Source organism: Mastigoproctus giganteus, chromosome 9 (assembly GCF_048544385.1).
Source record: "Mastigoproctus giganteus isolate SK-2022 chromosome 9, ASM4854438v1, whole genome shotgun sequence".
Taxonomy (NCBI): domain Eukaryota; kingdom Metazoa; phylum Arthropoda; class Arachnida; order Uropygi; family Thelyphonidae; genus Mastigoproctus; species Mastigoproctus giganteus.
The window spans coordinates 80,201,434-80,222,668 of NC_143583.1; the positions used below are offsets into that span (position 1 = coordinate 80,201,434).

The 21,235-nt window shown below is 36.5% G+C and overlaps 1 protein-coding gene across 1 annotated transcript in view; it reads left to right on the forward strand.

Annotated features, from left to right (window-relative positions):
- The window catches only part of LOC150080480 (testis-expressed protein 9-like), a 71,853-nt gene extending 51,689 nt beyond the window's left edge, over positions 1-20,164 (forward strand). Inside the window, exons 6-7 of the mRNA XM_090380705.1 lie at positions 7,235-7,369; positions 20,090-20,164. Of these exons, the coding sequence (XP_090236831.1) occupies positions 7,235-7,369; positions 20,090-20,164 (210 nt within the window). The remainder of the gene's footprint in view (positions 1-7,234; positions 7,370-20,089) is intronic.
- Positions 20,165-21,235: the final 1,071 nt, after the last annotated feature.

Genomic DNA, 21,235 nt, shown 5'->3' on the forward strand with positions numbered 1-21,235 from the left:
GAATAAAAAGACCTGGGGGTATTTGTGCAGTGAAATATGAAATTTTCTGAGCAGTGCAGACAGGCTGCCAGAGCAGATCATAGGATATTGTCAATGATATACAGGAATTTTGCTAGCAGGGATAAGGAGGTGATTATCCCCTTGTATAAGGCAATGGTCATGCCACACTTTGAGTACTGCATACAGGTCTGGAGGCCTTAGCATTAGCATTTTAGCATTAGTAGAGGCATTTGATGCAAGAAAGCAAGCTTATGCAGCATCAGCCAAAAAAAAAAAAAAAAAAAGTAACATAAATAAATAAAAATAACCACTTCCACTTCACCCCTCTGTTCGTTCGAAATACCTGTCCAGCTGAGCCTTAAACTTATTTAGGCTATCAACTTCCACGACAAGGGATGGAAGTCTGTTCCACCCACCAACCACCCGCTGGCTAAAGGCAAATTTCCGCACATCTATCCTACATCTGTCTTTCCTCAATTTGAATTTATGCCCTCTCAGGTGATTTTTCTGAGCTAGAGGAAGAATCCCATCAGCATTGAGCATGCTCAAACCATTCAAGGCTTTGTACACCTCTATCAGATCACCCCGCTGGTGCCTAGTTTCCAGACACTGTAATTTGCAAAACTTAAGCCTTTCTTCGTAAGAGAACCCCTTTGTCCCATTCACCAATCTAGTTGCCCTTCTCTGTACTCGTTCCAGCAGCTCTACATCCTTCCTGAAATGAGGCCTCCAGGCCTGTATACAGTACTCTAGGTGTGGCCTGACCATTGCCTTATACAAGGGAATAATCACCTCCTTATCCCTGCTAGAAAAATTTCTATATATCATTGACAATACACCATGAGCTACTCTTGAAGCTCGTCTGCACTGCTCAGAGAACTTCATATCTGCCTGCACCACCACCCCCAGGTCCCTTTCATTCTCTACCACTGTCAGTGTAGTACCACAGAGTTGATACGTTGCTCTGGGGTTGCTGTTTCCCATATGTAGTACTTTACATTTGTCAATGTTAAACTTCATTTGCCACCTCGAAGCCCATCTGCTCAACCTTTCCAAATCCTGTTGCAGCAGCATAGTGTCAGTAGTGTCCTTGACAACCCTGCCAACCTTTGTATCGTCTGCAAACTTGGACATTAAGCCTGATATACCATCATCAATATCATTTATAAATACAGAAAACAATAAAGGCCCCAATACTGAACCCTGAGGGACTCCACTAATAACATTAGTCCACGATGAGCAGTGTCCATTGATTACCACTCTCTGTCTTCTCCCCCTCAACCACCCCTTTATCCATAGCAGCAACTTGCCTCCAATGCCACACTGCTCCAATTTGTGCAGCAGTCTTCCATGTGCAACAGTATCAAAAGCCTTTCTAAGATCCAAGAGCCTTGTTCTAAAGCCTTGTTTTAGGAAGGAAGTAGAGTTCATAGAACGAGTACGGAGAAGGGCAACAAGACTGGTGAGAGGAACAAAGGGGTGCTGTTACCAAGAAAGGCTTAAGTTCTGCAAATTGCAGCGGCTAGAGACTAGGCACCTGCAGGGTGATCTGATTGAGGTGTATTGAATGGTTTGAGCAAACACAATGCTGATGGGATTCTTCCTCTGCTCAGATTACAAACCTGGGGGGGGGGCATAAACTAAAACTGAAGAAAGACATTTGTAGAATGGATGTGCAGGAATTTGCCTTTAGCCAGCAGGTAGTTGATTGCTGGACAAACTTCTATCCATCATTGTGGAAGCTGATAGCTTAAACAAATTCAAGGAAGAAGTGGACAAACTTTTGGAATGAATGGATGGGTGAAATGGGAAGGATTTTTTTTTTTTTTTGTGGCTGATGGCTTGCTTTCTTGCATCATATGCCTCTGATAATGCCTTTTTATGTCCATCCTCAATAATTTCTCCTTCACTTTCCTTTCAGTTATGACAAAGTCATTTAGCTCCTCATTAGAGTTTGATATTTTTTTTATAAACTTCTGGTATCCCCTTCCCTATTCTTTGGTGGACTTTTCTCATAATCTGCCTTAGCTTGCCTGCCTAACCTCTTTTGTGACTTGATTACAGACTAATTTATATCTACCATAGGCTTCTGCATCACATGATAATTTATATGCATCCCATGCACTTTTTTTCTCTACCACATCTGAATAGTTCATCTGACATCCATTAGGTCTAAGTATTGAACAGTATTTCTTTGTTGGTAGGAAAGCCTAGTAACTTCTTTGATTACTTCCCCGAATAACTGCTAATTGGTCAGTGAGACTTCAAGTAGTAGGGAAAATCACGGAAGCAGTGATTAAAAGTGCAGTATAGGGTTATTTAGATAGAAATAGAATTCTGAAGGAAACACAGCTGGATATTGTAAAAGGAAGATCATTCAGTCAACATGGTACAGATGGGTACAGTAAACTCTTTCCATCAAAATTCTTGGAGAGTATGAATCATTTCTTTGTATTAAAATTTTAATTTAATGGATACTGCTCAAAATTATTTTTAAGCCTCCTTCACCAAATGTGAGGGTTAAGGACCAGTGGGCCTGCACAAACAGCAAAAGGAAAAGTGCAAATGGCAGTTACATAATGAGAAAAGTCGGAGTGGGGGTGCATCCTTGACAAGTTGTAAAATAGAAAAACATAATTTTTTAAAAAATAGAAATGGAAAACATATACACTATATGCTCCCATCTAAAAGTTTGGAATCATAGCATATGATTCCAAACTTTTTTTTTGTTAATTGTTTTCAAAATTAGCAAGTAAGGTTTAATATAAAAAAAAACAACACACTACAAAGTATTTTAAGAATTTTTATTAAGCATTGAAAAATTTAAAGCAAAAATGTATTGAAATGATTAATATTAACAACCATACTGATTTTTCATTACAATATCCATCATGAGATTTTATCACTGCCTTACATAGACTTGGCATTCCGGTGATTAATTTTATAATAGTATCTTGACTTACATTATTCCAAGTGATCTGCAAGGTTTCCCATAAATTTTGTGAAGTCTGGGAAGACTTCACAGACTTGACTCTCTACATCAGGAGTCGGCAACCTGTGGCTCTTTGAGAATGTAACTGTGGCTCTTTAACTTTTAGCCTATATGAAATGGAGTTAGAGGACTTAAAAATCAAGGACATGTGGAGTGCAAGACTAAAATGCCTTAAAACTGAAATTGAGGATTTGGAGAGGCGAGAGGCTGCCCTTGCAATTCTACACAAATGGACAGCAATAGATGAGTTGAAAAAGCATGACCAGATTGTGTTTGATACGTGGAGTAGCTTACCGGACATGTATATAAATTTGAAAATATCTGCTTTTGGACTTCTCAGTGTTTGGTTCGACATATTTCTGCAGGCAAATATTTTTGAATATGAACTATATTAAAAGTGAATCAGGAAACCGTCTGAACAATAAGAGTCTTTCAGCATGTTTAAAGATGAAAATTATGGCATGCTCACCTGATGTTGAGAGACTGGCTCAAGAAGTTCAGCAGCAAAAGTCACATTAATTCATACCTAATTGGATATTTGTTATGTTTTTTTCAGTATTAATAAATAATATTTCAAAATATATATCTTTTTAATAAAACACCCTCCTACTCTATTCCATTTCTTAAAAAACTCCCCCCTCCTCCAGCTTGAGCTGAGGTGCAGATCTTCGGATTCTCTCTTTTTTTAATGAGATCAAAAATGGCTCTTCACTGAAAAAAAAGGTTGCCGATCCCTGCTCTAGATGATCCCATTAAAGCTCTAGTGGATTTAAGTCAAGCAATTGGAGTGGCCACACCATAATATACAATACTCCTTCCTGCTGTTTAGCTGCTAGAAGGCCGACCGGGCTAGCCGAGTGGGTAAAGTACCTGCCCGGCAACCCAAAGGTCGCGGGTTCGATTCCTGCCTCGGGCTTGGATCGAAGTACTGCAAAAACCTTGGGAGGTGCAATATGGCCACAGAAGCCGATGCGCCAACAACTACCAAATCAAGCTGCTAGAAGTTTCTGCACAGCTTAGAGCTGTGCTTTGGATCATTGTCTTTTTGTAATATAAAATTTCTTCCACAAAGTCAAAGTTCTCATGGAATAACTTTCTTTATACAGAGTTATAATAGTACTTATGTTTTCAACTTTCAGTTTTTTTATTTCTTGCCATGTTTATCATGACACACACAAAACTTACATCAGACACTATTTCTGAATGACAGGTGTTCGGTTTTATAAGTTACAGCTCTTACTCCTCAATTTATATTATTGCAAAACACTCTAGAATCATATACAATCTTCTATAATATTGAAACAATACTCCTACTAGAGAATCATCTACAATGTTCTACTACATTCATAAATCTATAATGTTCTACCACATTCAGGAATATCATACACCATTCTGGAATCTTCTATACCATTCTGGAATATTCTAGAAATTTCTTAAATATTATTTCAGTTTTTTTTTTATTTTTATACATATTAGAAAATATTTTAATGAAAATTGGCAAACAACTTGGTCCTGTTTAAATAAAAACTTTGAAAATTAATAAAACTGAAACACGATTCCAAATTTTTAAGTGGGAGTGTACTTCAATATTGTAAATGTTTATCTTGCATCCAAAGACAACATAATGTGTGGGACTTATCACAATGATAGATGATTCCTCTTTCCATAGATAAAAAAAAAAGGTAAACTGCAGCCATTATCAATCCACTGCAGGATGCAAGCCTCCTCAACAAGAATTGTTGAGGGAAATGGACCATAATCTGTCATGCTGGTCCAGTGCAGGTTGGCAGATCGACCATATTTAGTAGTCAGGGACTTGAACCCCGGTCTACTCAAAGAGCATGTGTTACTGCACTCCCACTCCTGATCACTTGGCTTTGAAGGCCTCTTTTCCATAAATATTCAACCCAATGTGCTCCATAGATATTCAACCCAGTGCTGGTGGAATCCTTCCTTTTGCTTAGACTACACGAGGGGGCATAAATTCAAATTGAGGAAGGATGGTTACAGGGTAGATGTGCAGAAATTTGCCTTCAGCAAGCAGGTGGTTGATTGTTTAACAAACTCACATCTGGTGTAGCAGTGAGTAGTTTGAATAAATTCAAGGAAAAACTACACAAACTGTCAGAGAGATGGACAGGTGATATGGGAAGTGTTGGGGTTTTTTTTTGGCTGATGCCATTACTAATACTAAATCTTTCTCAAACATTCCTAACTAGCTAAAATATCTTTTGTACCTGTCCTTTAATGCTGAGAAATCCTTGAAAGTCACAGACATTCTGGCAACAATTTCTTTCAAGTACTAGTTCATTGTAATCACTTGTACTTCATTCCAAGTTGTTTAGTACCTTCTGAGGCTGCTAGAATGCTAAGATGAATCACCATCGCTTGCTTTTAAGATGTGGTTGAAGAACCAGTTTCAATAGTATTTTAATGATAATAATGAAAACTGCATTTACTAATAGCCAAGTTGCTATAGCCAAACAAAACAGATCTTTTGAGAATAAAAAGCAATATGTACTGTACAAGAGACTACAAAATATATTTACAGGGTGTTTCATAATATGCGGGCTGTATTTACAGGATTAATTCAGAGCCTGAAAACAAGAAAAAAAGTTTATGCAAACACGTGCTCAAAATTGCTTTTAGTAGCAGTATATTAGTAAATGATTTAAGGAAGTAAATTTATACAGTATTGGCCAAAAAAAAATAAAAAAAACTGTCAATGTCACTTATCCATTGTGTAATCCTTCCTTAAATTTGTTCAAACTACCCACTTCCACAATACTAGATGGAAGTTTGTTTCAGCATATTACTCTCTGGTTGAAAGCAAATTTTCATGCATCTATTCTATAACCATGCTTTCTCAATTTAAATTTATGCTTTCCCCTTGTATATGTTGTCTGAGCTAGAGTGAAGATACCATAATTTATCCCCACACATTTAGTTTATTCAATCCATTCAAATCCCTTAAACATCAGGTTTCCTTTCATGTGACAACTGCAGCATCTAGTTACCAGATGCTACAGTTTGTAGAACTGGTTTTTCTTGGTGTGAGTATCCTTTTGTTCCCTGACTAATCTTGTTGCTCTTCTCTGCAGCTACTCAAACAGATCCACATCTTTCCTAAATGGAGCCTTCTAGATCTGTATGCAGTACTCAAGATGTGATCTAACCATTGCATTCTGAGTTGCTGTCCTTTATGTTTTCCAGAAAATATTGAGTAAAAAATCTGGATAAATGTGGTTTATCAAGTTTTTTTACTGGATAAATCTTTTACTGGAAAAAATTGATAAATTATTGTAATGTGAATTGCCTACGCAGGAAAACCACATAATTTTGTGCTGTTATGTAATAGTGTGTATTTGAAGTGAGAATAGAGGTTTATTCAAACCAAGAAATGACACCTGCATTTCATGATACCTGCCAATCATCATCTGTTAGATAACAAGACCCTTCACAGAATAAGCAAGTGTCTTGCTTATTCTGTGAAGCAGGATCATTCGATAAGTGAGATTAGATGGTAGTAGACTAATCAGCACTGGAACTGTTAGGTCGAAGGAGCAGATTCTGAATCACATGGAGGGAAATCCTGGTGACAGCACCTAAAGGATAGCAGCTGCAGAGGGCATAGGACATGCAATTATGTGGAGAATTTTATGGAAATAGCAACTTTATCTGTATTGATTCAAAGATTACAAGGCCCTACTGAATCTGATTTCCCACCACTAGAAATTTTTTGTACTTGATTCCTATAACAGTATGCGTGTAATATATATATATATTTTTTTTTCTGTCCTCCCTGTTGGTTTCGATGAAGCTGGCTTCAGAAGGAATGGGCATGACCAAATTCAATAACACTCATGACTGCTCATGCCATCATCCACTCAAGGCACCAGCAACAATTTAGTATTAATATATTGAATTTTGAACGCATCAGGCAGTCCACAACAAGGCATATTCAGGCTTGTGTGCAAATGCAAGGCAGTCATTTTGAGTGCCCCCTTTAAAGATAAGATGGATAAGGAGAAAAAGAGTACCAGTCAAGAAACCACTGTAATGGTTTCTCTTCTTCCTACTGAGAATAGTGTGATGCATTTCACAAGTCTTCAGTGATGAGGGTATTAATAATAGAGAAAATCCAAATGGCATATTTATTGACCTGTTAGATATTTTTTTTAGCAATTTATCCAAATGTTATATTTGTAATAAATATATCAAGATGTTTCTCTTTATTTGTAGGAGAGCACTGAAGCTGATAAAAGAAAAATAGAGGAGTTAACAACGGAAAACAGGAGGTTAGAAAAACAGAAAACGGAACTTCTGACAGCATTCAAAAAGCAAATGAAACTTATTGATAATCTCAAAAAACAGAAAGTAAGTATGTACGGCATATGAAACTGAATCTTTTTATTTAGTATTTTTTATTTCTATTATACTACTAATGATGCTTTTTTTAAACAGTTTTCAGAAGTTCAGAACAAGGTGTACTCAGAGTTAATATTTAGAATATAAGAACTGGTATATTTACTGTATTCTGTATTGTTAAGTGCTCTTTTTCCTCTTTGTAGCGTTCACTAAAAGTTAAATTTGCAATTAAATAGCAGAGCTTTTCTCGTGCAATGGGAGGTGGGCTACCAATTGGAAAAAATACCAAAAATGCTAGCATGAGTTGCCCTGGTTTTTTCTAGAAATAAAGAAACATCATTTATTATACTGCAAGTATGCTATATGACCAAGTGTATTTGGACATACACACACATAGGTAGCTGCAAAAGAGGCTTTTAATTGAAAATGTTTTACATAGTAGAGTCATCTTTAGTTGTAGGATAGCTTCATCCCTGTTTGGCATACTTTCTGCCAACTTTTGATTGAAAGTATGTCCAGCAGGTTAAGTTCACAGAAGGGATACGGGCAAATTTCAGTCAATACTTACCGACTTCTGGTAGGTATTGGCTGGAATTTGCCTCCATTCCTTCTGTAATACAGCAGCAGCCAGAATCTGTACACAAACCTTAACCTCTTGAACATCTCACAGGTATTCATGGGGTTGAGGTTTGTGCTCTTAGCTGGCCAGTCCAACTTTACCAATGTCATTGGCCATAAACCAGCTTTGTATGATACTTATTGTCGTTATTATTATTATTAGCCATATAGTGCAAGGAAGCCTGAGGCTTATGCTCCACCAGCCAAAAAAAATTTCTGAATTAAATTACCCTGAGAGAGAGAGTGAGTGAGAGTGTGTGTCAGAAGTAGAAGTAAATCACCAAGAAAGAGAAGAGAAGAATGATATCTGGCTCAGTACCCTGGGTGTGCCAAACAGGTTTTGTTTCTATTGTGTTGCTACAGTATAGACCCTAATTGTCCAGAACATCTGAGTAGGTAATAAACTTCATTGTTCATAACCTACACCACTACCAAACTTCTTGGTTGAGATGGTGCTTCATCTCACTGAATACGTCCTCTGAAAGGAAGTATTCACTGAGCAACCTTTATACTTGCACATCCATTGGAATGAAATATTTTGGGGTGAGATTTTTTCACTCCATAGCACCATTTCAAATGGTGACACCATGGGAATGATGCCATTCCAAACACTATTTTGCACTGATTACCATGATATTGGGCTTATGTGTGGCTGGTCCTACCTTGAACCAAAAGTTGTGCAGCTTCCTATAGATAGTTTATGTTCTTTGTGATATATGTTGCTGTGTACTTTTTGATATGCCCCATAATGTTTTACAGAGATGACGTGTGTAAGGCACAGACTACTCTTTTTATGGTTCATGAAACATGCTGTGTTTGTGAGACTGTCCAGACCTTTTTGTACATTGAAATAATTGCCTACAATCTTCCATCTTTGCATAATATCCACCACAGGGGAAAAATTTCAGATGAGTCACACACAGAAAGGTTACTGATGTGGAATCCAACCACTATCCCATGTAGAATGTAAGTTCCAATCCATGATACCTATTGGTGTCTAACATACTGCTGCTACTGCAAGAGAAACTCAAGGTTTATATTGGTATGACCAAACTGCTATGCCAATATTCATGGTGAGGATTCAGAATACTTTTGGTTATACAGTGTGTAATACTATTTATATATAATACATTGCCACCATTGTCATTTGTTTTTTGTGATTAATGGGGGAAGGGCATAGAAAATTGTAGTAATGATGCTGCAACTTGAAAAATTTAAGTAAATGACAAGGATCTTTTCCTTTTTCTAGTAAATTTCTCACTTGGCAACCTACATGATATTACAAATTGAAAAAAAGTCCTGTAATTCAATCCTTAAGTAGTTACACTATGACATAGCCCAAGAATTTTAAAAAAAGCACTTATATTTTTACTATTGTTGTTATGTTTGTTGTGTATTTGTTTTGTTTGTTGGTTAACAGTACTAGTGGCTGTAAAAATAAAATATTTTCTTACTGTTTCTTTATTTAAAAAATAAAAAAAACAAATTTTAAAATTAAGTTGTTTTCGAGCCTTCACAAGTATTATAGTATGGCCAGAAGTAGATTTTTCTTTACTTTTTTATGGTTTTTCAATAATGTACTGGTGGACTAAAGTTAAGATATAGTTGAGTTTTTAGCACTTAGATTTTGTAAATCAAACTGAAATTGTGCATGCAAATGCAAAAGAGTGCACATGCATATCATTCTGATATGAAAATGTGGTAGTTTTAAATAGAGAAATTTTATCCATGTGTCACTTAGTTGAATTGTGCAGTGGATACCATACATGTTTGATCATTTTTGTCTCAGTGGCACAGAGATGCCTTATGAGTTGGTTCATTATGGTGGCGAGCAGTTGGTAAGATGTAAACAGACCATTTACAGGTAGAGGTACAAGGGTCCTGAATGTTCATCCAAATATGATATCCTGATTGTGGATAGAGGTCTAGAAAACAAATGTAACACAAAAGCTGTTCAGGATCAACCAAGGATCATCTTTCCAGCTGATGACTGATATCTGGCCATAATTGACATAGAGAAGTGATAGCTCTCTTCCTCCTATTTTGAAGATGCCTCAGGGCAGATTATCTCTCAGTGAACTCTCCCATAGAATGTGAGAGAGATCCATGTGGAAGATGGAAGATGAGCCATGATTTATGTTCCTCTCACAGCATTGTAGAAAGATCCTCTTTTGACTGGTTTCATACAGTCTGATTTTTGAAAAGTATCCTTATTGACACACACACACACACACACACACACACACAGAGAGAGAGAGAGAGAGCAGAAAACTAATCTATAAACATCTGATGAAGGGGCAGCCATGGAGTAAGTGGTCTGATGGTTTAGCAGGCATAATGTACAGAACTGCATGCCTTCAAGAAAGGAGCTGTGACCACTATGAGATATAGGATGACATTTTTGAATCTTATGTCAGACACCTTAGGATTGCAGATTGTTTAGGATCCCAGTTGCTGATGGTTGATTCCCTAGAGCAGAGGTGTTTGAGAATTTTCTTCAGAGTTAAGTATATTTTCCAAATAAAATAGTCACAGAGGTCTCCAGACATGAATTCCATTGAGTTTATATGGGATGGTCTGCAGAAAACAATTGACTTATCAACCTCCCTCTCAAAACTTGCACAATAATCAGTAGCTTGAATGTTGACTTCTTATAAAAAAATGATGTTACTGCCTCTGCACATTTGGAGGTGCATAAATTACTGATATTTCTTCAGTGGGTGGCTGCACCATTAGTGCAACACATTGCAGTGATTTAAATGGTAGGAGGTGGTGGAGGTATGAAAGAGAGAGATGCTGAAGAGTAGGAAATATAAATGTGTCACATTCATGTTGTGTAAGGTTATTAAAATAATATTTAACTACTTTGAAATATACAGATTACTGATGTTACTGACTATTATTTAATAATTTTTAACTAAATTATAATTAATAATTTATTAAGTTATCAATTGTAACTAATTCAAAACACATTAAATTAAACTTTGTTAGGTGGTTTTTCTCATATTTAACCCAGAGAACATTGTTTATTGAGCATGGGACTTTCAGGTCATCTGCTCAGTGGTTTTCTCTAATGGATTTCTATAATACTATGATATAATAGTCGTTATACTTTTATGTGTAGTTTAGTGAAGCTCTCTGAGTTATATTCATTGCAATATAACTTACAGAGAACATGTATGTACACATGCAAATGTTCTAGAAAGATTGCAAGAATTGAGGCAAAGTTATGTGGGTTGGAAAATTAAATGTGGGAAATCACAAAGATTAATAGTTTAATGGCAATCACAAGCAGAGGTGGAATCGATTGATTTTTACATTGCTTCTATTGGAGCATGCAGTAGCCTGGAAAGCAGAGGGAGGATTAAAAGTCCTACTGAAGATCTACATGAGACTAGCAATTATATTGACTGTGTTAGAATTACAGAAAATAAAAGCAAGCATGCACTTACTTTCTTATGCAGTCAGACTATACAGAAAATAAGAACTACAGTAAATAAATCTGAATTTGAAGTATTGGTTAAATCACTAAAATGTTGACATCATAGGAATATCAGAAATATGATGTCACTCTGATATTGAGGATGCACAATTTGAATACAGTCAGTACAGTGTATACCAAAAAGGACAGACATGATCAATATGAGTCTTTGAAAGATACAGGACAGCGATTATTTTGCTGCAGAAGAACAAGAACTACAAATGGTACTGATTTCATATGTTCTCACATAATCATCTAGTGCTTGTCCAGTCTTTTTGTTTTTTCAGAATCTGTTATCCTAAACTTCTTGCAATGCCAAACAAGAATAACTTCTTACCAAGCTATCCCATCCATAGCTACAGGAAGAGTGTATAGGCATTAGTAGTAATAGTAGCAGTTAGGGCTCACAATACCAGTATTTTTAATTTATGATACCGGTATTCCAAAAAAAAAAAAAAAAAAAAAAATTTTCGCAATAAATTTTGATGACAATGAAGTAAGTTAAAAACAAGTGCAATGAAGTAAGGAAAAAACAAGTAATTACTTGAATTCATGTTTTAAATCAAACTTTTATTACAATAATAAATATTCTAGCAAAAATTATTAAACATACAGTTATTCTAAAAACAAAAAATAAGCATCCACACTACCTGTCCAAATAAAGTGAGCTCTTAAGAAACTCAATAGCATTATCATTTAAACTGGATCTAATTTTAGTACATATTTAATTAGCGGCATCCTTTTGGATTCTGTGCTAGTTGGTGCTTTATACTGAGATAGTCGTAGACAAGTTTCAGTTTAACCCCCCTTTATTCCCTCATCTTCAAAAAATCTTATTTCCTTTTTGACTTTTTATGGCACTATATCTGTATTAACAAAAGAAAGGGACTGATGGTTAAGCTTGGCAAGGAAACCAAATCTAAGTTGTGGGGTGGGGGTGGGTTATTTATTTATTTAATAATTTTTATTTCCCTGTACCTTAGTATCGCCGTCAGTGGCCATTGTTATGATTTTCATACAGCAGCTCCCCTCAAGCACTAAGCCCCACAACTACCTGACTGGGTTAACAAATGAGAATTTCCAGAAACTGAGGGATATTCCCCCCCATACACGAGTATATATATTATATATCATATATATATTATATGTGAGATGTCAGTTTCTCAAGAGCACAAATATAAAACAAAAATCATTTATCATACAAATCTACTTACAATACATAACTGGTGTTCATTTACATCTAATCTATTCATTTTTCTTATTTAATTTGTTAATACATGCTATCATTTCCATAAAATTTCTCTCAATTAACAATCTCAACTCTCTCTACAGCTTCAAACACTAAACTAATTTCAGTCTTAATCACCAATATCAGTTCTTTTCACAACAGCAATCCATAAGTCGCTAACTTAATGATAACAGTTCCATGTAATCTCTCTTAATTTAGCAATATCAATTTTCTTTACAACTGCAACTAATAAACCAACTCAATACTAAACATTTCCTTATTTCTCGTGTTTCTTCAACTTCAACCTTACTCTAAAATAATCTCCCACTTTATCTAAGTACTATTTCCAAAACAACACACTTCAGAGGACTTACCTTCCTTCTCTTTCACGGTGGGATTCCTTTGTGTGGGTTCCTTTCATGGAGTGCAGTGATGTCTCTCTCTCTCTCTCTAGCTCTTCCAGTACTGTCTTATTTTGGGATTGCGAGAACAGTTCTCTGTTAATACTGAAGAAAATTACCACAGCAGTAGTAGAAGCCAGGGCACTATCTGACTGGCTTGTTATTCAACTTACAGATTAACTTCTAGCACAGGAACATGCCCAGCGGAACCCTTTAGTATATAGCTGGACACTCTCAGAACTACCACTGGAAGTCTGCAACCCCTCCGAACAACAACCAAAAACCACCCTTTTGGCACCTTATTTCCTTCTCATTTATTTATTTATTAAATTGATTGCAAGTTACAATCATCCCTTGTACTACTTTTTTATATGCAAGCTTATGGGCAAACCCCAGAGGGGTTTGCACATAAACTTGCATATTCAAATAGATTTGTATACAAATAGATTGTATACAAATAAATGCATGCAAACCCCTCTGGTGTTTGCACGCATTTACGTATCTCCCCCTATCTAATTTAAATCTGACCCAATCACAGTGTTATTCTTTAAACTCACTCTTTTTCCTTTGGTGGGAAAAACAGAATATTTTCCCCACACAACGAAATGCTTTCATCTTTTACCTCTAGATCACCTATTCACAATAACTTTGAACTGCTCCATACTGACACCCTTTCCCAAAATGCACTAAATGTCGCATGTTGCATCCTCAAGTAGAGGTGTAATAGAGGGATTAAACTATTGTTCAGAAGCTTTTAATTTTAACCCTTCCGCACCTGCCATACCATTGCTCACCATATTCCTTAATTGCACTACCAGGCCCACTGCCACTAATGGAAATATTTCCGTAATGAAGTTTTCGTTATTCCTTAAGTGCTTTACTTCCACACACACTATACTTACTAAGAGAAATATATTTGTAAGATTTTGTCTTACAGTTTCATGACGTTTTCAGGTTTCCATTGCATTTGTACTACTGTGTATAACAATCCCTCATTTGCAAATTCAGCAGTATTAATGATTTATTGTTGTCTATTTTATAACCTTTATGTGAATAAATCGTGGATAATTTAATTTTTAAATTAGTAGCGAAAAACTGGTATTTTTGTATCAATACCGGGATTTGAATACCAGAAAAAAATGACCGGGATCCCGGTATTCAGGATCCTGGAATCTTGTTATTGTAAGCCCTAGTAGCAGTCAACTGAAATGAATTAACAAATGATCGTTCTGCTGTTAAAGGATGCAAAAAAGAACAGTAAAGATGTCTTTACTTATATAAATTCTAGAAGGAAGGGGATGAATCAGATTGGTCCACCTGACATCGATGGTTCGGCTGTTGATGAACCTACTCAGGTAGCTAACAAACTGAATGAGTATTTTGCATCTACATTCATACTTGATATGAATATAGATACAAAGTAGAAATGGAGGCCAGAAGTTTATCAAATTCTAACAGGAAGCAAAATGATTTTCTAATAACTGGAAGAGAAATTGTTGAAGTTTAACATAAGAAAGGCACCTGTGGATGGGATCTATCCAATTATATTAAGGGAAGCAGCAAAGGAAATAAGCAAAACCTTAGCCATAATTATGTGAGCATCCTTGGATTCAGGTGAGGTCCCCACAGACTGGAGGACTGCAAATGTATCCCCAATTCACAAAGAGGAATCAAAGGGTGACACGAGTAATTACAGACCTGTTTAACTTCTGTTCCTGGGAAAATAATGGAGTGACTGGTTAAAGAAGCAATGCAGAATCATCTAGACAAGGCTGCAATCATAGTTCAGACACAGCATGAGTTTGTTAAGTGAAAATCTTGTCTGACCAATTTGATTGGATTACTACGATGTGGTAAAAAGGAACTGGATGCAAAAAATCATTTTAATATCATATACTTGGATTTCAGGAAAGCTTTTGATACTGTTGCACATAAGACTACTATACAAATTGAAGCATTGTGGCATTAAGGGCACGTTGCTGCTATGGATAAAGAGATGGTTGAATGGGAGAAGACAGAGTGGTAATCAAGACACTGCTGTTTGTGGACTATTGTTATTAGTGGAGACCCCAGGGTTTTTAGCCCATTGTTGTTTTCTATATTTATCAGTGATATTGATGAAGGTATATCAGGCTTAATGTCCAAGTTTGCAGATGATACAAAGGTTGGTAAGCTTGTTAATGACAGTATGCTACTGCAACTTTTGCCCATCTGCCTAACTTTTCTAGGATTAGATAGGCAGATGGGCTGAGAAGTGGCAACTGAAGTTTAACATTGATAAATACTGCATTGATAATTGATAAGTACTGCCTATGGGTAGCAGTAACCCCATAGGGAGTACTAACTGTTGTACTACACTCAAGGTAGTGGAGAATGAGAAGACCTGGGGGTAATTGTGCAGTCAGATATAAAGTTCTCTGAACATATAAAGTTCTCTGAACATTCTCTGCTACACAAATTGGAGCAGTGTGACATTGGAGGCAAATGGCTGCTATGGATAAAGGGGTGGTTGAGGGGGAGAAGACAGAGAGTGGTAATCAATGGACACTGCTCATCGTGGACTAATGTTATTAGTGGAGTCCCTCAGGGCTCAGTGTTGGGTCCATTATTGTTTTCTGTATTTATAAATGATATTGATGATGGTATATCAAGCTTAATGTCCAAGTTTGCAGATGATACAAAGGTTGGCAGGGTTGTCAAGGACACTACTGACACTATGCTGCTGCAACAGGATTTGGAAAGGTTGAGCAGATGGGCTGAGAGGTGGCAAATGAAATTTAACATTGACAAATGTAAAGTACTACACATGGGAAACAGCAACCCCAGAGCAACGTATCAACTCTGTGGTACTACACTGACAGTGGTAGAGAATGAAAGGGACTTGGGGGTGATTGTGCAGGCAGATATGAAGTTCTCTGAGCAGTGCAGACGGGCTGCAAGAGTAGCTCATGGAGTATTGTCAATGATATACAGGAATTTTTCCAGCAGGGATAAGGAGGTGATTATTCCATTGTATAAGGCAATGGTCAGGCCACACCTAGAGTACTGTATACAGGTCTGGAGGCCTCATTTCAAGAAGGATGTAGAGCTGCTGGAACGAGTACAGAGAAGGGCAACAAGATTAGTGAATGGAAGAAAGGCTTAAGTTTTGCAAATTACAGTGTCTGGAGACTAGGCACCAGCGAGGTGATCTGATAGAGGTGTATAAAGCCTTGAATGGTTTAAGCATGCTCAATGCTGATGGGATTCTTCCTCTAGCTCAGAAAAATCACCTGGAGGGCATAAATTCAAATTGAGGAAAGACAGATGTAGGATAGACGTGCGGAAATTTGCCTTTAGCCAGCGGGTGGTTGGTTGGTGGAACAGACTGCCATCCCTTGTGGTGGAGGTTGATAGCCTAAATAAGTTTAAGGCTCAGCTGGACAGGTATTTTGAACGAACAGAGGGGTGAAGTGGAAGTGGGTTTTTTTTTTTTTTTTTGGCTGATGCTGCATAAGCTTGCTTTCTTGCATCAAATGCCTCTACTAATGCTAATGCTAACAGTGCAGACAGGCTGCCTGGACAGCTCATGGGGTTTTGTCAATGATATACAGGAATTTTGCTAGCAAGGATAAGTAGGCGATTATCCCATTGTATAAGGCAGTGGTCAGGCCAAATTTTAAGTACTGAATACAGGTGTGGAGACCTCATTTTAGGAAGGATGTAGAACTGCTGGAATGAGTAAGGAGAAGGGCAGTGAGATTGGTGAGGGGAACAAAAGGGTGCTCTTACCAAGAAAGGCTTTAGTTCTGCAAATTGCAGCATCTGGAGACTAGGCACCTGCAAGGTGATCTGATTGAAGAGTTTTTAAGGCTTTGAATGGTTTGAGCAAACTCAGTGTTGATGGGATTCTCCTCTTGCCCAGATTGCTTACTTGAGGGGACATGAATTCAAATTGAGGAAAGCCGGTTGCAGAATAGATGTTAGGAAATTTGTCTTTATCCAGTGAGTGGTTGATTGCTGGAACAAACGTCTGTCTGTTGTTGTGGAAGTTTATAGCTTAAATAAATTCAAGGAAGAACTATACACACTTTTGGAAGGAATAGATAGGTGAAATGGGGAAATTTTTTTTCCCCCTCTTTTGGCTAATGCTGTATAAGCTTGCTTTCTTACATCATATGCCACTACTAATGCTAATATACCCATTAATTTTGAGTGAGATGACAAAGAGTTAAATTTAAACCATTGGGGTTAATTATGAAGGCATTACTGGACTTTGGAGTGATTACCTTGGATTGGAGAAATGCCAGTGTATTTCCAATACCTAAAGATGATTCTAAGAGTAAAATGGATAACTACTAACCAGTCAGTCTGATTTCAGTGGTAGTGATATCTTTGGAGGTAATGATTAAGAGTGCCTTACAAGATCATTTAGATAGAAATGAAATTCTGAATAAAACATCATGGTTTTTTATTGGGAAAATTATATTTAACTAACCTGGTTAGCTATTTTGACAGGCCCACTCATGAGCTGAATGCAGAAAATAATTTTTGACATTGTTTACCTAGATTTCAACAAAGCATTTGACTTGATCCCATATGAGAAGTTATGGTATTAGCTGGAATGTATTGGAGTCACAGGGAAATTCTCTAGATGGAATGCAGAACAGGAGGCAGAGTTTTGATTAGCAATTATTCTTCAGTTTGGGCTTGCATAAGAAGTGGATTTTCCATGGGTCAGTATGGTGACTGCTCTTGTTTTTGATTTTCTTAAATGTAATTGAGAAAGGAATAGAGGATGTGATGTCAAAATTAGCAAATGACATCAAGATCAGAAGAATAATTAATGATCAGCACTAAGCATAGTTTCTTCAGGATGACTTAGATAGACTTCAGAAATTGTTAGAAAAGTGGCAGCTATCTCTTTTAATGCAACAGAAGGTAATGTTTACACTTGGGAATAGCAACTACCAGAACAACTTACACACTTGGTGTTGCTGAACTAAAAATAGAGGAAGAAAGAGATTTGGGAGTTACAGTACAGTTGGACATGAAGTTCTCTGAGCAGTGAGACAGGTACGAGCAAGGAGGGCCCATAGTATCCTGTTGTTGATTTATCAAACATTTGCTTGTAGAGATGGGGAGAAGTCATAATACTACTGTATAAAGCAATTGTGAGACCACACTTGGAATACTGTGCCCAGGTATGAAGACCACAACTTAAAAAAAAAGCTTCCTGAAAGGGTCAAAAAGGGTGTATTTGGTGAGATTAAAAAAAGGGCACCCACATGAGGAAACACTTTGAATATATGAACTGCAGAGCTTGGAAACCAGACCTCTTAGAGGAGATCTGATTGAGGTGTATAAGACTTAAGAGAGATGAAAATAAAATGAATAAGGGTGAAATTTTGAATCTTATAAAGGATTCCAGAACTAGGGGCATGAATTCAAATTATGGGGGATGATTTATTTATTATTATCATTAGCCATATGGTGCAAGGAAGCCTCAGGCTTTTGCTGCACCAGCCAAAAAAAAAAATTCAAAGTTACTCTGAGAGAGAGAAGGGAATCACCAAGGAAGAGAAGAATAATGATATCCAGCTCAGGACCCTGGATGTGCCAAGCCCATACTAACCAGATGTGAGCCCTAGTTTAGACTGGATTGCAAGAAGTTTTCTTTTAGCCAGCGAGTAGTGAATTATTGGAATAAGTTGCCTCCATGGGCGGTTTGAGGCTGACAGCTTGGGGGGGGAGAGTCAAATAGTGGTTTATTTTTTATTTTATTTTATTTTATTATTTTTTTTTTCTGGTGCAGCAAAAGTCCAGGGCATTCTTGTGCCATATAGATAATACTAATCCTACTAGTCTAATGACAACTGAATAGTTCCACTGACTGTGTCTTGGGGTATACGAGGGAGTATCAAAAAGTTCGTACCCTGGCCTAGATAAAACATCAGTAGGAAGATGCTGTTTTTAATATGTTGTCTACATATTCAATAACTAACATGAGAAATTTCATTCCCGTTGGTGATCATACACCAGAAGTGGAGCTCGGAATCTGAGGAAGGACGCTATGAGTAACGAGCGGTAATCAAGTTCCTGCATTTGCAGGGCAAGAAAGCTCAGGAAATTGACAAAGAAATCAAAGCTGTGTATGGGCAGAATTGTCCATCTTATGACACTGTAAAAAAGTGGAAACGGGAGTTCCAGTGCAGTTGTACAAGTGTCATTGATGAGCCAAGAGAAGAAAGGCCATCAACATCCACAGACAGTGAGACGGTTGCAAAGGTTGAGCAGCTGTTGCTGAGTGACACACGTGTGACAATTCATTTCATTGCAAATGCAGTAGGAATTAGTTATGGGTCTGCCCACAGCATTTTACATGACCGTCTGCACATGTCTAAGGTCTGCGTACAATAGGTTCCAAGATTGCTGACGCCTTTGCAGAAGCAGTTGAATGCAGTGTTCTCTCAAACTTTTGGATTTGTGTAATGCGGATGTTGAGAACTTTTTTGATTGGTTGGTGACGAACGTTGGGTGTACCAGTATGTTCCAGAGACTAAAGACATGTCATCAATGAAGTGGAATTGTGGTTTCAGGCAAAAAGTGTGGACTTCTGTGATCAAGGCATTATACAATTGATCCATAGATGTGAGAAATGTGTTACTATACATGGAGAGTACATAGAAAAGGGTTAAAGTTCCTGTGAAGTTTCACCTTTCTAGGGCTATTATTTCTAGGTAAGGGTACAAACCTTTTGATACCCCCTCATACATGTCTCTTCGTGTATGAGCAGACTCCAATTTATTTGTTACAATATTGTATCTACTTCTGTCCCAGAACTTTATTGGAGCTAACTCATGCACATGAGTTAAGTTTCAAAATGAAATTATCCCAATTTCATAAAAAGGTGTATAAAAGTGTTATGTTCTCAGTTAATTGTTTCTGATATTCATAAATATTTTTCTGTCTATAGCATTTATATACTTCTGTAAATTATTTTCATATCTGTTTATATATAGATGCATTTGGAGGCTGCTAAAGCTCTACAGTTTACAGAAGAGGAGTTCATGAGAGCTATTGACTGGGGGACCTAATTTAATAGTACATCAGTCATGAAATTAAAGCAATAATATAGTATAATTTCATATTATAAGTTGAAGGTAACTGAATTAGAAAATGTGCCTTTAAACTTTTTTTTTTTTTTTTTTTTTTTAATTATAGCACTGTTAGACTAGCTACAAAACATACTTTGTTTAGTTTACAAAACTGTTGTTCAAAGTCGATACTTTAATAATGAAAGTAAAGAAATTTCTTATTTATAAATATTGTAATCACCAAATGTTTAATTTTGCTGTTAAAGGTGCTGTATCTAGTCAGGTATTCAGGAAAGCATGACATAATTTCTCTTAAAAATGGCACATAGCAAGACCTTTAGATATCATTATACAAAATTATCCTCAGATTTAAGAATTGTAAATATACTCCATATTGAGGTAATCAAAAAACAGAGGTCCACATATACACTGTTCTGTTTTGTCGTATATTATGTATGATATACAAATGGATACATCAAACACTAAATCCTTGAAGTGTTCTAGCACAGATGTTACACTGGTTGAGAATACTAATTTAAATAAGTATGGAGATTTAAATTTTATTTTTCTTGTTTATGCATACTTTCATCAGCATATATTTTATTAATGCTAATATTAATATAAAAAATCATCTATATTTCATTGTGCTTTAAATCCATTTTTGTTAGCTGCATTTAGTCATAGTATTATTGCTTATATAATATACTAAAAGTATTATTACTAAAAGTAAAAGAAATGTGGGCAGCAAGTTAATCAGATACAATTCAAAGTTAACTTTACCTAAAAATAAAACATAAAATATGATAGCAGTAAACTCAAAGTAGAATTATGGAATCTATTCATAAATGTATAGAATAATTTATTGGAACCATTTAGGTACAGCATCTGAAATGCTCTTTCCAGACAGCTTAAATTCAAGAGTTATTGATACATTAAAAATATCTTATCATCAGGACTTCTTTACTGCTGAATGGTATTGGCCTCTACATCATAATTCCAGAATAAATCATCTTTTCATAATTCCAAAAATAAACATCTTTCTGTTACTCTAGAGTAGTGTCCACCCATCCA